This window comes from Pinus tabuliformis, chromosome 5_2, assembly GCF_031772625.1.
Source record: "Pinus tabuliformis cultivar Carrire ecotype Pingquan chromosome 5_2, CPIR1, whole genome shotgun sequence".
Lineage (NCBI taxonomy): Eukaryota > Viridiplantae > Streptophyta > Pinopsida > Pinales > Pinaceae > Pinus > Pinus tabuliformis.
The window spans coordinates 771,305,920-771,327,985 of record NC_142306.1 but is presented as its reverse complement, the minus strand read 5'-3'; the positions used below and the strand labels follow the sequence as shown (position 1 = coordinate 771,327,985).

The 22,066-nt window shown below is 31.0% G+C and overlaps 1 protein-coding gene and 1 pseudogene across 1 annotated transcript; one reads left to right on the top strand and one right to left on the bottom strand.

The window, feature by feature from the left end:
* Nucleotides 1-7,992: 7,992 nt before the first annotated feature.
* Nucleotides 7,993-14,983, bottom strand: LOC149161552 (iron-sulfur cluster assembly SufBD family protein ABCI8, chloroplastic pseudogene; annotated as a pseudogene).
* Nucleotides 14,984-19,948: 4,965 nt separating this feature from the next.
* LOC149161551 (RING-H2 finger protein ATL60-like) lies at nucleotides 19,949-20,452 on the top strand. The gene has a single exon (XM_089434912.1). It carries the CDS (start codon nucleotides 19,949-19,951, stop codon nucleotides 20,450-20,452), a length of 504 nt encoding a protein of 167 aa, XP_089291038.1.
* The last annotated feature ends 1,614 nt before the right edge of the window (nucleotides 20,453-22,066 follow it).

The following is a 22,066-nucleotide window of genomic DNA, read 5'->3' as shown; positions in this document are numbered from 1 at the left end:
AAGGAAATTGCCATGAAAGATTTAAGAAGGCTCAGGTTGAGCTTTCCTTGCGAACCACGGGGATCGAGTCATGGTCTTTGTTCTTAGTCTTATGATTTTGGTCTTTTGTTATTTTCTTGCACTTGATTTGCAGTTTTTTTATGTCTAGTGCATGATCATGCCACTTTGTTGCGGAGTCATGTTGTTATTGATTTTCATGGTTTTCTTCTTGTCTGTTTGTTGTCTTGCTTTTTATTTTTTGAGCCTTGGGAATTTTTTGGGGAAATAGGAAAGTTAATGGATCTCAAGGAGAGATGTGTGGTACTCGAAAGGTGATGTAAGACTTGGATGAAGCTCGGTGCATGAGTAAGCATAACGAAAGGTAAGACTATGACAGTCGGTTGCACTGGCTAGGTCCATTATGGTAAATGGATGGTGGCAATATAGTTATGAGAAAGGTAATAGGAAAAGGTAATGTAAATGTATTTGAGGCATAATATGCCTTGGCGATGTTGGGAAGTGTTGTTCTCAATGTTGCACATGTGTTGCATGAATAAACGAAGTTGCCTTAACATAGACCTTATGTTATCTAGTAATTATTTTACGATCACGATTATGTTGATGTCTATATATGTATACATGAATGTATGTATGTCGTTGGCTACAAGGTGATGATTTTTTTATGCTAAAGATTATATATGTATGTATGTATGTATGTGTGTATGTCACTTTTCGACAGGGATTGTTAGGGATCATTCTTGTGGAGCAATAATTGTTTACAAAAGTGAATGGCATGAAGAGGTTCCTGGGTAATGAGGAATCAAGTGGGAGGAGTAGTCATCAAAAAAATATGAGGTTAGTATCATGTGGTTATGAGTTGATATTATGTGATTATACTATGTCTATGTTATGGACAGGTTATACTGGGGGATACATCAACAAAATCAAAGCAATGTGGTTTGTGGCATGTTGGGACAAGAATGTGTGAGACACTCGAAGAAAGGTTGTTCGGAAGAGACAATGTGGTTGGGATGTGTGGTACTATTGTTATGCATACGTTGTATATGCTCTACGTGCTCCATCTATGATGTTGTAAACGTACGGTGTTGTGTATTTATAACATGTGTACATGTTGTTTATGCGATGTTATATACAGGGGGTTAGTATAGATAGTGTTGTATGAATGTTGCATAATCAGTGTTGGGTATAGATGGTGCTATGTACATGTTGGATATACGGTGTTGTGTACATACAGTATTGTGTGGATGATGGATATATAGTGTTGTATGTGTATGGTTCTCTATACATGTTGGATATGCAGTGTTGTGTATAGATGATGCTATGTACATGTTGGGTATGCAGTGCTATGTACATGTGGTGTTGCGTGCACGTTGTACATGTGGTGCTAGGTACATATTGTTTGCTTTGCATGATTGTACAAGTGGTGTCGTGTGCATGTGGTGTTGTATACAGTTTGAAGAAGTGGCATTTTGCGCAGGTGGTGTTGTGTACATGTCATGGATGTGGCACTGTGTACATGTGGTGTCACGTCTATGTCGTGCATGTGGTGCTATATACAGGTGGTGTTGTGTACAAATTCTATAAGTGGTGTAGTTTACATGTGGCATTCGGTACACATTATGCAGGTGGTGTCATGTACATGTGATGTTGTGCAGGTGATGTGGTGTATAGGTGGTACTATGTACATGTTGTACATATGTCACTAGTGCACATGTGGTGTTGTGTGCATGTCATACATGTTGTGTTGAGGGAATGTGGCACTATGTATGTGCATTGTTTAGGTGCATGTATTGTGTGGTGTTCTACATCAGGTATAGATATATTGGTTTGTGTCGTATCTCAGATATAGTTTTCTGTATTGTGTTATGCACTAGGTGTAGGTGTATGTGTTGTACGTAAAGGTAGGTGCATGTATTGTATGGAGTTTTATGTCTTGTGTTGTTGTATGTGTGTGGATCACACTATGCATATGTGCACATGGTTGAGGAGAAGGCACTAGGTTTTTTCGAGTGTGGAAATCAATCTAGTACGTGCACATAAAGAACAAAGGCGGAAGTAAGGATCAATTAAAGGATAAGTATCAATATATTATTTATGTTTTACTATGAATGTGATTTATGATTCTGGTATATGATGACTATATGTGATCTATGATTTTGGTTTACGATGGTTACATGTGATTTATGATTTTGATATATGATGGTTATGTTTTGAACTAAATTGATTCGATATTTCTACACATGTTGATTTGGTCAAATATGGTAGTTTGAATTGTTGTGATGGGAAGCAAACATGATTGCAAGTGTACATTATTGACGAGCTACCAATGAGGTATGATTTGAACTTATTTCAATTTATTTTAAATCTATTAGAATTTACGTTCTTGGTATAGGAATGCATGACATGCCTAGTTGTGTGGTTGAAATCAAATGCAAGAATTAGAAACAACAGTAAAAGAAATTGTAACATGCAACAGTATGCTTGTATAGCACTTCAGGAGCAGGGCCATTGTGGGGCACTTGTACCCAATTGTGTCCATTGATTGCCATGAGTATGCTATGACCAGTATGATGGTTTTAAGGCAGGGCTATGCCTTACTTTTTGTGTCCTCCGATGCAAGTAGTCCTTACCAAGAGATGGACTTCCTGGGATAGGGGTGCCAGCGGAACTTGCACTACTACAAAACGACAAATTAGTTACTAAGAGAACAATTAAAATTTACATATAAATGACCATTTTTCAATCGGTGACCAATAGTAGCTAATTTATAGTATCTTATAACGTGACCAGCTTTTATTCATTTCTAGCTTAGCCATTAATTAGTTTCCTCAATTTTACCATCTACTAGTATATTTAGTCATAAATTTGGTCATTAATTTTTCATTGGTTTAGTCATTAATTGTTGCAATTAATGACCAAATATACAACAAAATATATTACTATATAAATCCTCGAGAAAACCAATTAATGACCAAAAAAACATGACCAAAATGTTGGTTGTGTTATAAGATACTATAAATTAACTACTAATAGTCATATATATGCAAATTTTAGTCATCATTTGAAACCAATTAATGATAATATAAATATGACTAAATTTTGGTCATGTTATAAGATATTGTAAATTAGCTACTAATAATCGTATATATGAAAAATTTAGTCATCTTTTTAATAAAAAAATTTATCATTTTCATTAGTCAAACATCTTTTTTTTTGTATTTTCATATTCATTATATAAACAACTCATTTAGTAGTTTCTATTCATTTTATTTCATTCATAATCATTATAAATGGCTAATTTATTCATATATTCATTTTATTTGTGTTCATGATTAATTAATATAACCTACTAATTTAGTAGTTTTAGGTTGATTTTATGTGTTCATTATTAATCAACATAAATTAATTAGTATGATTGTGTGACTAAATTTCAAAAAAATGTCATACAATGTACATGTTTATATAATATGATAACACAAAGTTTCATATGTTTATTACAAAACTAAATAATATCAAGTGCAAACAAAAATAATTTCAATGATATAAATTTTATTATATAAAATATCAAGTATTACAATATGAATTTCCAACTTAATATCGGTTGGACGACAATTTACACATGAAATATTGTTTCATCATTTCAAAACATTATAGCTATTTTGCCAAGGTATTGCAAGTGAATTCACCAACTTTGGAGGCTTGACCATAAGTCTCTATGAGTGTGTCTTATCCAAGGTATCGGCTCTAAGGGTATCACTAGACAAATTCTCTTCTCTCTCTTTGTCACTCCAATATTATTGTTATCCTCTATCTTTAATTGTTGCCTCTTACCATCAATATCAAGTTCCTCTCCCAAAAATGAAAGAAGATACAATGCAGAGTATAAGACATGAAATATGATCAATAATTGAATATAAAATAAAGTAGACTATAAAAGATTTATATGACATATACCTCAACATTCAGTAGTGGCCACTATGCGGCTAGATTACCTATATAAACAAAGAAAATAAAACGTCACCATAGAAAATAACACCTTAGGAACTTTAGTATTCAACTTTAAACAAAACCTTAGGCACAATCATACCAACTAAGTTACATGTTAAAAATATCAGGCAGTAGATAACTTGTGAAAACAAACGGAAAAAAAAAAAAAAAAGATCAGTGTTAAAAATATCCTTATTGCTTCTTCTAAAAGAGGCATGTTCCTTAAATTTGGATATTCTTTTGCCCACAGTAAAAGTTTCTTAATATTATGACCTATGTTCTTAGGATCATCAGATCATTATCCAACATCATATTGGATTGTGGAGACAAAATGATTCATCTTTCCAAGATGAGTACCTCACTTAGTTTAATGAAGGTGCTAGTTGTAAGTGGTGTCAAAACCTTAGGGAAGTAGAACAGTAAGACCTAAGAAAATATATCACCATTGGTCCACCGAAATAAAAAATTTCTATCCCACATTGGCCTCTAGGAGTACATTTTGCTGGATGAATATCACACTTTGAGAGATGATTGTCTAATACACTCAAAAAGTGTACACATATTGTCACAATGCCCCTCACAGTCAGACCCTATAGTTGTGTCCTATAATATTAATTATATTATACTATTTAATTATAAATTATGATTATCATATAATTATTAGTTTGAATAATTAGTCTGAAATTGCATTTTTAGTATTTCCGTATACATGAAAATATTCAGGAAAAAATGTACTTTTTATGACTAGTTAATTTCGAGTCAATCTAAATACACAAGAAATTATGGTTCCTTGATGTTTCTCTAGCAGTCATTCTCTCATTGTACCAATTTCTCCCATGTCCTCTACTGCTTTTGGTGAATTCCTCTTTGATGATGTCCAATGTCAATGCAATGGACATTTATCCTCGATCTTTTTCTAAACCAAAGGGAAGCTCCACAAGTAACAACCAAAAAGTCGCCTTAAATACATTATTGGGGGCCAAAATGTAGTAATTATATGACAAGCCAAGAAACCTTGCACATTAATCATCTTCCCTTTAATATTGATTAATAATTTCTTTGCATGATCATGTAATAATAAAGTCTTAATTAGGGACAATTAAAGTTAGTCATCCATCAATATCACCTTAGAGAGTGCTTAGTAGTTAATAATTCCTATTACACACACAATAGATCACCAACTTCAAGGATAGAAATATAAACACAACAAAAATGAAATTAAAATAAATGCTATGAAGTCAAATGCAACTAACCTTGAGTTAAGAAAATGCCAAGCCCTTCACATTAGCAAGGCATTCTTAGGAACTAAAATAGAAAATCCTTCCATTGCATCATTTTCACCTTCTCTTTAATTTCTTTAATTGAGAACATAACTTTCAAAAAAAAAATATTATTCAAAAAGGTCTCAAAATCCTAACAAATGCTCGAGTGATTGTCGTATCAATTAAATAGAAAGGCAATTATTCGATATTCTTTTAACTTGTGGAATATATTGAAGAATATGAATCTTTCTCATCCCTTGCTCCTAATCGAATTGTAATATGTGGGTTCCAATCAAGTAATCAATTTCCCTCCAAGATAGTTAAGAGATCACTTTGGAGAAGGACTTCTAGAAGCATTGGGATAGTATAAATGGAATTAAATATGACGAAAATGAAGTGCTTTAGTGGGTTATCCAAAATATTTGAATGCAACTGAAAATGATTTTATACTCCCTCCACACATTTTAAAATAGAAACCAGTTGCATCTCATTTATTTTCCACCTTTATGTAATATGTAATTGTTTTGGGAAGAATAGAACATTCATAAATATTTTCATGAAAGAGGACTCTTCATAATCCTAATAAGTTGCACTTCACAAATAAAAAATTCCAGCTAGTGAATAAATCTTACATGGTATATTTCAATGATTAAAATGACAAATTTGTTCTTTGTCTCATTACAACAAAATTAAATTCAACCCTAACTAGTTGGGATCTAACAAATTAAGAATTTCATGTAGTAAAGTAAAATTACATGGTAGATCCCAATTATTTACAATGGAAACTTTATTCTTGATCTTATTACAACATAGAGAAATTCAAGAGTACAAATATATTTCCTTATGGAATACATAATTTGAACACATTCTGAGATTTCATAGAAATATAATGATATGATTTACCTGTAAGACTTGAGAAATATATCTACATCGAGCACCCTTCACTGGAAAATATTCTCATTGAGACACCATCTCATGGAATTAGAATCATGTAGATAGATAGTCTTATAAAGATACCTTGCAACACCAATTCAACACTACCTTCAAGCTTCAAATTCATTAATTGAATTACTTTAGTATAAAATTATAAAGATACCTTGCAACACCTATTCAACACTACCTTCAAGCTTCATATTCATTAATTGAATTACTTTAGTAGCAATTTCTAGTGGTATTTCATTAAATACAACCCGTCAAAAGCCATTTATGTTAGTTTTCATTGCATTCTCTGGATCTATCCGCCTCTGCAAATATAGTAACTAATATTGCCAAAGTTTTGAGTTAATTTCTTCGTGTTCAATATGGGTTATTGGGTTCTTCACGTGGAAAAGGTTGCAAATATTAGATGTCTTAACAATAAAACACCATCTTAAATATTCGATGTCTCTTGGGTGATTTGTAAAGCATCATCTACTTAAAACATGATATATGGTAGTAACGAAAACCTACCCAATATCTCACTTGAGAGTTCTAAATGTTGCAAATAGGAGATGCCTTAACAATATCAACTATTTAATTTCATAATCACACTAAAATAGACAAATCTTTAAAATGTTGAAAAGTGTGAAAAGATGGAGTTGGAATGATATAGCTATGTTAGGGTAGATACAACTATGTAAAATGTAACTTATACCTAAAACATGTAAATGCAACTTCTATAGCTACATGACATGTAACGTCTACATAAAAAATCAAGTTCGAATATTATAGTTATGCTCGGATAGATATAGCAACGTGAAATGAAACTTCTATATAACATTCTAAATATCCTTTTTCAGTCATTTAAGAGACTAACATTTTTCTATCTTTGGTTAATAACATAATACTCCACCAAAAATAGCATTGAATTGGTTCTTCACCAACCAAGGGGAAATTTTAAACCAATGTGAAAATTCTTATTCATTACCCTTCCATATTTCTATGCACAATAAGATACAATATACATGAATTATAAGTAATATGGCATTTACATGTTATATCAAGACAAAAAAAAAATCATCTCATTAAATCTTATCTTATAGTTGGTGATGGATATAGCCTTTAAAATTATGAGCCATCATTGTCATATCTTATATTTAATGATTGGTATAGCTTTTAGAAGCATCAACCTTGTTTGTTATTTTATGTACGTTCAATTTAAATGGAAGTGCTCATAATTTTATTCAATATTATCTTATACAACTAGAAATTAAATGATATGGGGGTGGTGTTTCTAGTGATTTTTAAACTTGTTTTAATTACCTTAATTTTGCCTATTTAAAATAAATAGAGGTCATGTTTCTAGTTATTTTAGAACTTGTTCAAATTACCTAGATTTAGCCCATTTAAGGTAAATAGTTTCAATGACCATCTTATCTTCAAGTCAGTAACTTTTCTTGAGGGCATCTTCATGTCATCCGCCATCTTTGAAAATTATGAAATATTAGTAGTATCTTGCACTAAATAGAAAATGTTGGCATAGAATCTTTTATTGTGTTTTTTACTTAGTCTCACAAATTTATTGATATTTTTTTATTCTTCGTTTAAATTTCCAAGATAAGACTGGATTCATCATGCGTGATAGGATTTTTATTTATTCACACATCATATTGCTCACTTCTAATTGTATCAAAAACAAAGAGTATGCACATTGACATGTAGTGACATGTGGGTATCTATTTTACTCAATGATATGCTTGATTTTTTAACCTATTCCAATCCTACCACAATGAAATTAAGAGAGACAAGGACACAAGAAGGACTATCAATAAATGAAATTAGAGACTTTAGAATGAAACTCAAATTGTACTTGAATGTAATAATAAGTATTTGCAGCTTCCTAGTCACTTATGAACATCGAATCACACTATGAAGAATTCCTTGCATTATGAGAATTTGGTTGCATGTGCGCTAATCCTTTGTAGTATTTCCTTGACTTGCCTGTAGATATAATTTTAGAAACAATCCTATTCCTTCAATTCTTCTCTATATGGATCATCTTCCCCCCCCATTAATAGTTATTTTTCAAGGCAACAGAATAGAAGTCTCCAATTGCATCATCACCTTTCAAAACAATGCTTGAGTATTTCCAAATGATTTTTGAACCAGTCTCTACTTAGGTCCATGAAATCCTTGATTTCTCTCCATTGCACAAACCTCTTTTCGTAATAAAATTATAAATGCCACGTCTGCATTCCTCATGCCTGACATAGCAATTCTTTGCAGTGGAATACTTTATCATTTCTCCCTCGGTGCAATAGAGATCCACTATTGTGGCATGGAGATGATTGGTGTTATAAAATGGTGCACTGCATCCTTCAATATATGTCGTAGAACCCCTCTCACCTGACAGAAATACTCTCATCTACAACAATAAGAGTCCTCTCAAACTGCTTGATCTCCATCTCATTCATCTTGAAATACGTGGATATTTCCATGGGTGACAAAGTGTGCTTGGGTATTTAATATAAGGAGCTATCACTAAAAAGAAATTAGAATGCAACATAATAGTTAGCAGAAGGAGGAACAACCCTGCCAAGCTACTTCCAAACTAGATCAAGATACTCTAAAATTACCTCTTATAACATACAAAAGATAACCTCAAATACCTATAGAGTCTACCTATGCATGGTAACAATGAAAACACTGTCAAGACAACATCTACAACATCGTTGGTCAATCTATTATTCTAGTCAATGGAATGCCCAACTTTTGAAAAGTACCAAGCAGGTCAGGGTCCACCTCATATAGTATCCTCTTCTTCTTCTTCTAATCTCTTTATTTAGGTTCAGAACAATATCAAAGGTCTTGCAAATTGATGGGTGGGTAAAAGTTACTCGACCATTTTAGTTCTTCCATTTTTAATCATTTTCTGTAAGCATTGAGTCTAAATTGCAAAAGCCATTCAGGTTCCTTCGTTTTAGCTGAAATTAATCTAAGCTTTGCAGAGTTGTAAGGTTAATTATATCTAAGTATATTATACTTAAAACATAGTAACATGGTTTAAAATTGTAGGCATTGAGATCAGAATCTAAGCATGAAACATAAAAGATTTTATGTTCATGATTACAAGAAATTTTAATTTCATGTAACAAAGTTTGAGGAAGGTCTAGTATTTTCATACTACCAAAAAAATTTCTTGCGTCACTCAAATGCTTTGAATTTGGGCATGGTAGATTCCATTACACGAACAATCAACCACTAAAAAAAAATTTGAAAAGAAAAAATAAAATTTCATGCATTCTAACCCTAGAAAAGTTAGGTAGGAGAAAACTTATCGCTACAATAAGGACATGCAAAATGCATACTTGTCCATTGTCTTTTGATGAGTTTTTTTCCGCATTCAAGATTTGCATTATCATAATCGTTAAATCGCTTGCGCAATAAGGACATGCAAAATGCTTACTTTTGCATTGTCTTTTGATGAATTGTTGGCCCCAATCAATATCTGCATTATCATAATCATTAAACCCTCAACTCTAGATGAAATTTATGCTTAGATCATATAAACCCTTGAAATTATTTACCCATAAGAACAAAAATCATCTTTAGTAAAAAGGAAGAACTCTCCAGAATCCAAATTCATACCCATTTACAAATGGCCAAAATCTTCACGCCCAATGACCTTTCCCTTCCTTCATCTAATCATTGATTATCTCATAAGGTGTTTCCAATGGAAACTCCCTCTCGGGTTTGAATCCCATTAAATCCATAGATCAAGTTGATGGTCTTCCTTATTCTAGCATTTCCATGCAGATATCAACAAGGCATAGAAAAATGTAATGCTACAATGTGATGTTGTAATCTGTGAATATTTTATTTGAACCTAGCACTAAATTGGAAATGAAAAATAAAAGAAATATTTATAATGGAAAAAGTAAAAGAAATATTTATAATATAAAATAAAATATATAAGTTGAAATTGGGTTAAATGATTTATTTTTAGTAATAATTTGTTACTTTTGTGTAAGACCCTAAATTAAAAATAAGAAGAAGAAGTTAAGAATGATATTGGGATGAGTGTAAACATTTAAATATGGCCTGAATTACTAATAAAAAGTTAAATTAATAAAAATAAAAAAATTTAATTTGTTATATTTTGATTTTGTTATTAACTTGTGAATAGGCTTTTCTATAATACCATGGGCCAATACCATGCCTTATCAGTACTACAAGTCCAAAAACCATAACTTATTTCACAACCAAAATATTTTATAACAATATGACAAGATTCTTAATGTGGATATTCACCCCCACATTATGGTAGACAGTATTAACTTGTAAAACATAGTCTTTGTTACAATTCCATGGGTCAATACCATGGACTGTCAATACCACATGCCCGAAAAACATAAATTATTTCACAATCAAAATATTTTATAACAATATGACAAGATTGTTAAGCATGGATATTCACCCTCAATTTACCATGGATATTAACTTGTAAATAGGCTTTGTTACAATACCGTGAGCCAATACTATGGCTTATCAATACCACAAACCATAACTTATATTATAGTAAAAATATTTTATTTTAGTTTAATTTTACAATATTTTTTTAATTTAATCTAAAAGGGAAAATGTTACAATTTGAGATATATCTAACCCCTCTATCCTCACGACTATTGAAAATATTCCCATAGAAATTAAATTAAGGTTTTAATAAAATTAATCTAAGATGGATATATGTCGTTTCTTTATATATATATAGATCCATCTTAGCTAAGGATCCAAGGGATGAGAGCAAACAAATTGACTAATTATAATAGATTAAATATAGTGCATGATTTTTTCATGTTTTTCATTATTTTATTTTCTTTGACATGATTGATCCAAAATATAAGTTTAATATTTTACAACCAATTAAGTTATTTTAATTTATATAGTTTATTAAACACAATACAATGTGATAAAATTTAAGAGAGAGTTGGGGAGGTTGCGGAGAGAGGGAGGGAGATAGTGAAAACATTCAAGGGCAGAGAGAGAGAGAGAAAGAGATAGTGATGGAGGGGAGAGAGAGGGAGCAAGAGAGAGAGAGAGAAAGAGAGAGTGATGGGGCGGAGAGAGAATGAGGTGGGATAGAGGGAGAGAGAGGAAGGAAGAGAGAGGAGAGAGAGAGGGAGGAAAGAACAAAGACATAGAGATATAGAGGTGGAGAGAGAAAGGAGTGATACGGAAATATAGAGAGAGTGTGTGAGAGAGAGAGAGGAGAGGAGGAAGAGAAAGAAGATGAGAGGCTAGAGATAGGGAGAAAAGGGGAAGGGAGAGAGATGGAGACATAGAGATGGAGAAGGAAAGGCGGGAGGGGAGATAGTGATAGAGTTCGATGGAAGAGAGAGAGAGGGAGAGTGATTTGGGGGGGAGAGATAGAGGGAGGTGGAAGATAAGGGATAGAGAGTAAGGGGGATAGATATGAGCAGAGAGAGATGGAATTGGAGCGGGCGGGAGAGGGAGGGAACAAGAAAAACATAGAGGGAGAAAGGTGGAAAGAGGGTGGGTGACAAGGGATTCTTGGAGAGAGAGTGAGGGAGAGAGGAGAGTGGGAGGTAATAGAGAGAAATATATAGATAGAGAGGGAGAGAAGGGGAAGAGAGAGATAGACAGAGAAAGGGAAGAGAGGGAGAGAGAGTCTATGCATGTTCGGGGGGTGAGATAGAGAGAGGGAATAACAAAGAGACAAAAATAAAAATATAGATATTATATATTATTATATAACCAAACTAGATCCATGTTAACCCTATAACTATCAATTTCCGAGAGGGATCCAATCTCTCGAGGTGCAAACATTTCCTCAAGATTTGCACTATAAAAAAAGTTTGCACCTCGAGAGATTGGTTCCCTCTCCGCGCTTCATATATCCATGGTTAAGATGGATCTTGGTCAGTTAATATGAAATTAAAGTAGTTTTTATTTGATATTATAGTCTTAAAAAATAAAATTTCTCTTCAAATTAATTTCAAATTGGAACTAAATCAAATTAGATTCAATGAATAGATTTTTAAAAAGTACATAAAATATTTTTTTACTAAAAAATATATGTTTAAAATTACAAATTATTAGAGATAAATAATTCAAAGTTGACTCACGTATACACCATGTGAGGATGAAGAAGTGTTTAAGGAAGGATAACCTTTCAACCAATCTTTAACAACCTTTCAACCAATCTTTAACAACCTTTCAATCCCCTATCACTTGTAAGTTTAGATTTCTTGACACAACAAAGATAACTAACATAAAAAATTGATTCATTATATTGTAGTACTTGTATTTTTTTTCTTAGACTAAATTAGTCATTCATGTTAGTTAGTTTTAGTTGCATTACTTATTAGCTAGTCACATCTTTTAACCCATGAATAAATTAGTGATTTATGTTAGTCATTTTTAGTTCGATCACTTAAGATTGCTCATTTTTGGAAGTATTTCATTTTGAAAATTTGTAGTGATTAACTTTTTTAGTCACCTAGTCACTAATTTCTCATTTTCTACTAGCGTTGGAAGGTGAGTGATTGCATGGAAGGGGTGACCGGATTCCCGAGGGACTGTGTAGAAGAGAAGGGAAGGTTGTGGATATATCTGTTTTGGTCATTAGCATTGCTAGATGGAATCTGATGCACATCGGGAGTGGGCCCTAGAATAATGAGTCGGTAATTGTTCACTGATAGGAAAACTGGCGTAGGATTATAGCACTCGAAATTGGATGCACATTTGAATTTTCAGTGGATCTTGAGCTTTGTGTGAGGGAGTTGAATCCTATTATTACTTTGGTGGTGGAGGTGTGATCCTCTCAATTGCCTTGTTGATTGATACAGGCATCGTATCCTTTTATTTGCTAGTTTAGCAAATGTGAATATGTGGTTACTACAAATATCGCAAATATCTACTTTATAAAGCTCCAATATGCAATATGTTGTCATCATGTTTTGATTTTGAGGTCTTTCATTGTAAGCACTACAACGACTTGTGTTATAAAACTCCATGGGCAGTATGTTTTGTTTTCAAATGTCATGTTGGTTATAGGTGTCATTGAACATCGAGGACAGTGTTCCCCCAAGGGGGAGGCTTCTATAACAACCTTGGTAAAATTTCCATGCAAAAATACATAAGACCATAGTTGATGGGACATGTATTCCAAGTTGAATGGTGCGAAAAACATTCTAGTGGGTACCCATTTGGTTGTTTATGGCTAAGGAAATTGGCAAAGGAAATGGCTAAGGATTTGGAAAGGAAAAATGGCATCTTTGACACATTTATTTATGAAAATAATAGAAATTATGAGAAAAGGGAGGTGAAAGGGCACATGTTGCATGTGAGGAGGAAATTGAAGGAAAATTATGGAAGCTGAAGAAAATAGGGGCCTCATTGATAAAAAGGCTTCTGAAGGTCAGTTGGCGAGCTTGATCAGTGTAACCTTTTGTTAGTCTCTCTCATACTCTTGGATACTTAGAGTTTTCTAGGAGTACTCTTGAAGGGTGTGGAATAATCTAATTCTGATAGCAAGAAAGCAAAGGAAGAGCAGGAAAGCGCAAGAAGGCATCATGATCAACAACTACATCATATTTGTTTTGCAGGTACCAAATTGCGTTTATGTTTTCTTCACTAGTTTTGGCATGCACAACATACACATGTGGTTTCTTGGTTGTTATCTGTCATTGGTATGAAGGATGGATTGGATCGACAGTGGATTTCCTAGCCTTTCCATTTCATTAATAGCCATAGTGATTCTGGGCTTACTTTCATTGTTTGTTGTTGGTTGGATATCATGTTTCCTTAGATTAAGTTCAGTTATTAGTTTTTGGAAGCCCTGGTTGGAAAAACACTCTGGAAGCCTTGTAACAACTTGGGTTGGGTTACTAGTCCTAGAAGACTTGTGTGGAAAAAAGCTCTCGAAACCCTTGGTGGGTTGAGTTACTAGTCTTTAAAGCCTTGGTTGGACAAATGCTCTAGAAGGTCGATGACATTTGTGGGTTGAGCTACTAGACTTGGAAGACTTTGTTGGAACAAATACTCTGGAAGCCATGGAAGGCTTGGATGGAGACCGATCTAATCATGGTATTGGGACATCCAACCATGAGGTGGAATCAGTATATGGTGGGTTGATGTGGATGGCCTCTAGAAGCCCTAGATGAGTTTTTGATTGATGTGTTCTATGAGGTCCCACATTAATGCTTTGTATATGGCGCGGGGGTGCTTGGCTGAAGAGAGACTTGGATCAACCAATCTATAGTTGGGTGGAACGTGGTAGTCCCATCTCTGGTTGGTTCATTGCATTAATTAATGAGAAATTCATTCCCTTCATTTTCATATGTAAAATTAATGGTGTATACATGTTCCTATTATGCTAGTTATATGTATATTTTGTGGCACGATCTATGTATGGTTCTCATGATTTTTTTACCCATATATGAATGGATTGTGTATCTATGATTTAATAAATGTTAAGGCATCAAATGACACGAGGAACAATGGTTCATGGAAATTCTCAAATAATTATGAGATCTCTACACCTAAATTTGTTGCTTACACCTATAGGTTACATGTTGATGATATGTTTGATGAAATTCCTGTTATGGCTAGTACAGGTCTCGTTATGGTCTCGTTCAACTTATTACTTTTGCATCCTTGTTTTCTCATATTCTTACCAATTTTAAGTGATGATTCCATTGTGGATGGTGTTTGTGGAGCGTTATAACTCACCTTGGCAGTGCTTGGCGAGCGTTACTCTCGCCTAAGTTGGTTAAAACAATAGTAGGACCCATGGGCAAGCTGTTTAAAATGCTTGTTTGGTTCCTGTTGGTCCTGAGACTAGTGTTGGTTATCTGTTTGTTGTGATTTCGTCAATTCCACTTCCTTAAGGTCACAGAAGAGGTCGAATCCCATCATAACAGCCTCTTGTTGCATGTTTACCTTGGTTGGCCAGTTACTTAGGTAGACATGGGAGGAGGGTGTTACACAGGCATACTCATATTTTGAGTTGTTAGAGGAGGTCTTTGGCCGACTTTGGAAACTACAAGGGAAGAAGGAACTAATACTTGCATTCCTTAACCCTATATTGGGAGCTCAAGACCCTATTGGGAAGGGTGTTAAGAAAAAAAAATGAGCACGAAAATGAAATAATTTATTTTCTTAATGACATTTGATAGAATTAGTAGAAATTGCAGGTTTTCCTTGACAAAAACGAAGATCACTTAGCCTACATGGAATGTCATATCTAATGCAAATTTAAACGTACTTACTTCAAGTGCAAAGGATACAAAAGTTGTGACATCATGATAACTAGATGAAATGTTATGACTACCTCTTATTAGTCTTCTTTGTTTTTATGTTATCAATGTATTTATTTGTTTACCATAAATAATTTGAATTTTCGTAGACCAACTAATAACTCTAATTTCTTTGTAACAATGTAAATCCAATCCATTTTAAACCACCACTAATGTAATCTATTTTCTTAAAACAATATAATTATATATCTATATATAATACAATTATGAGATCCTATTTTAAATATGACTTTTATAATCTTTCGTAAACCTTTAAATTATTTCCGTGGTAGCCATTAATTATTTTAATATTACATCCCTTTACACGAACCTCTTAAATCTAAGCTGCGTGACACTCTTAACTTTACTTTAAGTAAGTTAAGCTGTCAACATTGTTCACGCTTCACAAATTCCGTATTTAAAATCATAATGATTTCCTAACATTTATAGGAGCATTTTCATTGTAAAGTTTTTTTATTATAATATTTGTTATTATTTGTTTTTAAAGGTAATTATATATTTTATAATAATAATTTAATTTTCAATTTAAAGGCAAATTACATATCAAATTGGTATTGGTATATAAGATTTGTAATGTTATTCTCATCATTTTAGTAATTAAAAAAAATAAAAAAGTTATATTTATTTTATATAATATAATAATTGAGATCATGGAAATGGTTATAGATGAATGATTTTCGTAAAGCAATTGAATCTCAAAAAATGATGTTTAATATAATGCATTGTGAAAGACCCTCAATACTCAAATACCTAAAAGTGAAGGGAGCTCTCCTTAAATGGTTCATGAGGCATAATACTTGCTAAGGTTTTGCAAATGAGGTAACAAGCTAAGTGGGCTTGATTGTGGGGAAAAACTTCACAGTTAAGCACGCTTGAGCCAGAGGTGTTTTGGGATGAGTGACCTATCTGGAAGCCCCAAAAGTGATGATTGACACTATCTGATTCATTTCACTAGTTTCAATCTCACTTCTTCACCCCTGTGAGCATCACCTGATGCAATGAGTGCTAAGTGGACTATTCAACGATCAAGTGGACTATTCAAGACCAATGCAATGAGTGCTAAGTGGGCTATTCAACTATCATGAGAAATTAGTTAGTTATGACTACCTCTCATGGAAATGGCTATAGATGAATGACTTTCTTAGTGCACTTAAATCCCCCAAATAATATCTAATATAATGTACTGCGAAAGATCCTCAATACTTAAATAAAATAATATTATTATTTTAAATGTAATTTTTACAAAATCTATAATTTTTATAAGGTTGATATTTAATATTTTAAAATTATTTGTTTTTAATTTAATATATAAATTTTTATTCTAAAGCAATAGGTTCCGTGAACAAAATTTATCAAATTTGAAATTCAGCTCGGGCAAATTTATGTGATGATATTCACAAATTTTAGGTCGAATATGTTGATGGTATTTTTTTTAAATGTATCTAAATTTGTTTTAATTTTATTTTTTAACAAAATCACAAGAAATTTGAAAAGTCTTGTAATAAAAAAAAAAAACAAAAAAACTTGAAAGAGTAAAACTTATTCACATGAAAAAGTTAATGTATGTCTTAACTAAATGTTGTTTTATATGTCAAACTTTATAATTAGAGCGAAATCAATATGGGTTAAGTTAATTTTCGAAATATATAAGAGTGGCGTGGTTAATTTACATAAAACACTATTTTTTTAATAATAGTTTTCATTTCTATTTATTTATCTTATCTTATATATTATTTTTAAATTTATATTATAAACACTTAAATTATATAATTTTATATATTTATAAATAGTTATAATAGAAGTATATCATTTCAATGAAATAAAAAAATTAAATATATAAAAAAAATATTTTAATCATATATATATATATAATATTTTCTAATATTTATAATTTAAAATTAAATTTTATTTTTAAATAAGGCTATTTTATTTCTTATATATATTTTTAAAAATTAAAGATAATTTAAATAAATATATATAAAATAATTTATGTTATAAAATTAATTTTTAATTAAACAAGCAAATATAAAATTAATAATATATTAAAATTTTATCAAAATAAAAAATAATGTAAATAAAAAAGCAAATATAAAATTAACAATATATTAAAATGTTATTAAAATCAAAATAGTGTATTTGATGATAAAGGAACTTGGAATACAAAAGATATATTGAAGACAATTTATTTAAATTTAGAAAGCTTAATTATCTATCGTGGTTAGTTTACTACACAAAAACTACCTTATCTTGTTTAGTGAGTAATTTCACTTTACAATGGATAATATATAATCTCACCAGATTCCTTTTAAATTGTATTTAAATTTGTTTCAAAGTTTTTTTTAATGAAAAAATAAGAAATTGAAAAAGAGGACTAAAAATTAAAAAAATTCTAAAGACTAAAAGCTACTGACATAATAAAAAAAATGCGAAATGTGTAATACTAACTAAATTTTGACTTATATGTCAAACTTAACAATTAAGAAGAAACCAGGTTAAGTTAGAAACCAGGTTAAGTTAGCTTTTGACTTATATGTCAAACTTAACAATTAAGAAGAAACCAGGTTAAGTTAGCTTTGGAAAGATATAGAAATAGTGTGATTAGTTATAGAACACAACTTTTTTTAATAATATTTTTCATTTTTATTTATTTATCTTTATCTTTTATCTTTTGTTTTTAATTTAAATTATACAGTTTTAAATTATGTATATTTATATATTTATAAACAATTATAATAAAAGTGTAGCATTTCAATAAAGTATAAAAATTAAATATCAAAAAACTATTATATATATATATATAAAAAAACGAACAGATATATAGATATTATAAATAAAGTATAAAAATTAAATATCAAAAAACTATTATATATATATATATATATATATAAAAACGAACAGATATATAGATATTATAATTATTATTTGATATTATAATTATTTTTTTTTTAATATTTCTAATTTAAAATTGAGTTTTATTCAAATATAGTTATTTAAATTTTTATATATATTTTTAAAAATGAAATATGATTTAAATAAATATTTATAAAATACTTGATATTATAAAATTAATTAAAAAAATAAATATAAAATTCATAAATATTTAAATATTATTAAAATCAAAATAATATATCTGATGATAAGGAAATTTGAAATACAAAATATATTTTCACGAACATTGATTTAAATTTATAAAGGGTAATTATCTATATGGTTAGTCTACTATTTTTAAACTACTATATCTTGTTGAGTGAGTAATTTCACTTTACAAAGGATAATTTATAACACCATTGGTCCGCTGCGGTGGAAGTAGATGAATAACAATTCGTATCATTAGTGAGTTTTGATCTTCCACAACTAATTTTATTTGAAGTTAAAATTGATGATTTTATTTTATCTCTTTACATTAAAAGTATTTTATCCCTATTTATGAGTAACGAAGTGTTTCTTTAAACTAAGAGGTATCTCATCTTTATTTATGAGTAACAAAGTGTTAATTTGTACTTGAATGTCATTATTAAAGATATTAAGTTGTCGTTGGATATTATTTAGTCTCGTTAAGGAATTTACAGAAATATTAAAATAAATTTATTTTTTATTAAGATAAAGTCATAGTGTTTGTGGGAGTAGTTTATGGAGGCCAAGGAATTGCTCGAATAGTCAAAAGTGGTTAGAATTGGGTAAAAATTTCAAAAAAACTCGTAGAGGCATTGTTTGAATATGTTTTTGATGGTGGAAATGAATTCAACAACATCAAAAAACTTTTTAAGGCACATAAAATTTTGAAATTTGACAACTTTTACTTGGATTTTTTTTTTCAAAATATAATGAGAATTTCCATAATTTTTAGAGAAAAAAACATAATTGTTAGACTACAAACTTTATGATATAACATAGATAATTTAGATATTACTAATTTAATATTAATTATAATTATAATCAAATTATAGAAATAATATTTAGTTATAATGAGAAATAATAATAATAATAATCAAATTATATAAGTTACAATATGAAATTTAAACTTAAACTAATAAAGAAAAGGACAATAAACCCTCCCACCATACCACCTAAATAAAGAAAAAGACAATAAACTCCCCCACCACACCACCTAAAATAATGTACATGCATTAAATTTTTCATTTTTAATATTTTATTGAATAAGACATAATTGACTTCCTATGCACACATCAGTTTTAAATTTTTGTTCACCTGTATTCATCTTCATCCATATTAAGATTTTAATTGACTTCCTATGCACACATCAGTTTTAAATTTTTGTTCACCTGTATTCATCTTCATCCATATTAAGATTTTAATATTTTATTGAATAAGACATAATTGACTTCCTATGCACACATCAGTTTTAAATTTGTGTTCACATGTATTCATCTTCATCCATATTAAGAGCCAACGCCATGAGAGATAGATTCACCACTGGCCATGGCCTTTCATTTGCCCTTGTCACCACCAATTGACGGCGAAAATTTTCATGCCACCTTGGCACCACCATTTGACGCCAAGAAGCGATATGTTGCAGGGATGATCGTGGTAGCGATTTTTATGTTTCTTTTCTTCTTCGTTTTGAACTATACCAGTTCCCCTCTGCCTGAATGGATCGATTCCTCTCGACACCGTAGATTTTCCATTGCGCCCGAGGATCCCTTGATTCCTCTCGACGCGTGCGTCATAAAAGCTCTGCCTGTCTTCGAGTATAAAACACAAAGCTTTAAAGATGTGCTCGAATGCGCCCTTTGTTTGTCAGAATTCGAGGAGAGCAAGAAAGGTCAGTTTCTACCGAATTGCAAGCACAACTTTCTCGTATATGGTATTGACATGTGGTTTCACTCGCATTCAACTTGCCCCATTTGCAGAACGGACGTTGAGTCAAAACAGTGGGTAGGTAATGGGAATACTGATGATATTTCTAAGAATAAAACAAAATGAAACTCACATGAGAAGAATAACACATTTTGCAACATGCCAATGTGCTAGAACTAATTTCATGATTTGAATTTTTCTAAAGAAGCATAATCATTACACAAGGGATAAAAATTTCAAAACTAAACTCCGAACCCTTTTCTAGTGGTTCTCACGTCTTTTTGTATTACATCAAAATCAATTATAAAGTAACTGCAAAAACTACCATAACTATCTAAATATTACAAATATAAAATTTTCTCATTAATGAGAAGTCATATGACTCTTGGAACATTAACCTCCATGATTGGTGCATGGTTCCACAACTTTGACTTCAGTCGATGTGAAATTCTTTTCACACTTCTTCTAAGGAACATTCTCTGATTAGATCATTTCCTTGAACGCAAGATTTGTATAATTAGACTTCGCAATAAATAATGTTTTCATTAACCAAAGGAGCTGAAAATACCTCTGAAAATAATTGACCATACTCCTCCCTTTTTAGTACTTTATTTTTTTCATGAGCTTTATCTTCCCCACTCTCACTACGCACTAATTCCTTTTCATGTGATTTTCAAGAAAAAAATCCCCTGTTGGTCAGGGAAGTTAGGTAAATGACCTCTCAGCCCTTGATAAAATTTGTTGTTGAATAAAGAGAATGACATTTGGACTTCTTTTAACTTGCTTGAAGATTAAATACGAAGCATGTTCTTCCTGATCATTTTCTCGATCTCCATAGTTACTAAAGCATTATCTATAATATCTATTTTAGATATATGATCCAAAGTACACAAATTAATATTTAATTACTTAGAGTTTTGTTAGAATATTTAATTAATTATTTAGAGTCTTAGAATCTTTTTAGAATATCTATTTCTTATAAGAGATATGACATCTGGTCTCGATGATGAACCACACTTGTTGGTTTGAAACGCGTCAGCCAAAAATTATCTCGTGTGATTTCTACCGAAAGATTTTGTTTAACTCATTATGGATCACAGAGGCTTGAATACAAAAAGCTACAAAGGTTTCGTTTCCTAGTAACTAACTTAGGAAAATAGTTAGAAGTCTTATTATAAGTTAATTAAATGTAAATGGACACTTGTAAATTAAATAAGTGATCCATAACAAAATTAGTTTAGGACACATTTATTTAAAGTCTGCTTCTCTCCATTTGCAAGAGTGTTAAGTGATCATGTGTAAGCTCTTTCAAATTTTAGGTAATTTTCTTTTCTTATTAATAAAATTTGTGTCTAATGACACTTGTACTATTATTGTGGTATCAAAGCTATAGTTATGTAGATGGTATGAATAGGAGATTCTAACTCTGCAAGCTTTTGGAAAACTCCATCAAATTGTTCAGTGGTTGAATGGTATGAAAATTTGTCATTTTTATTAAAGAAAATAAATTTACAACTTTATTGTTAATTTCATATTTTAGATCGACTTGAGTTTTTGTGGTTGAATGGTATGAAAATTTGTCAATTTTATTAAAGAAAATAAATTTACAACTTTATTGTTAATTTCATATTTTAGATCGACTTGAGCTTTTTCAATTTCTATCCTGCAAGGCGTTATTTTGTTTCGTGGGATCTCAAATCTGTTGATTAAAGATGTATGATTGGGTACCTTTACACGTTT

Excerpts from the sequence above, each read along its gene's own strand:
- LOC149161551 (XM_089434912.1), top strand. The coding sequence starts at position 19,949 with ATGGCCTTTCATTTGCCCTTGTCACCACCAATTGACGGCGAAAATTTT.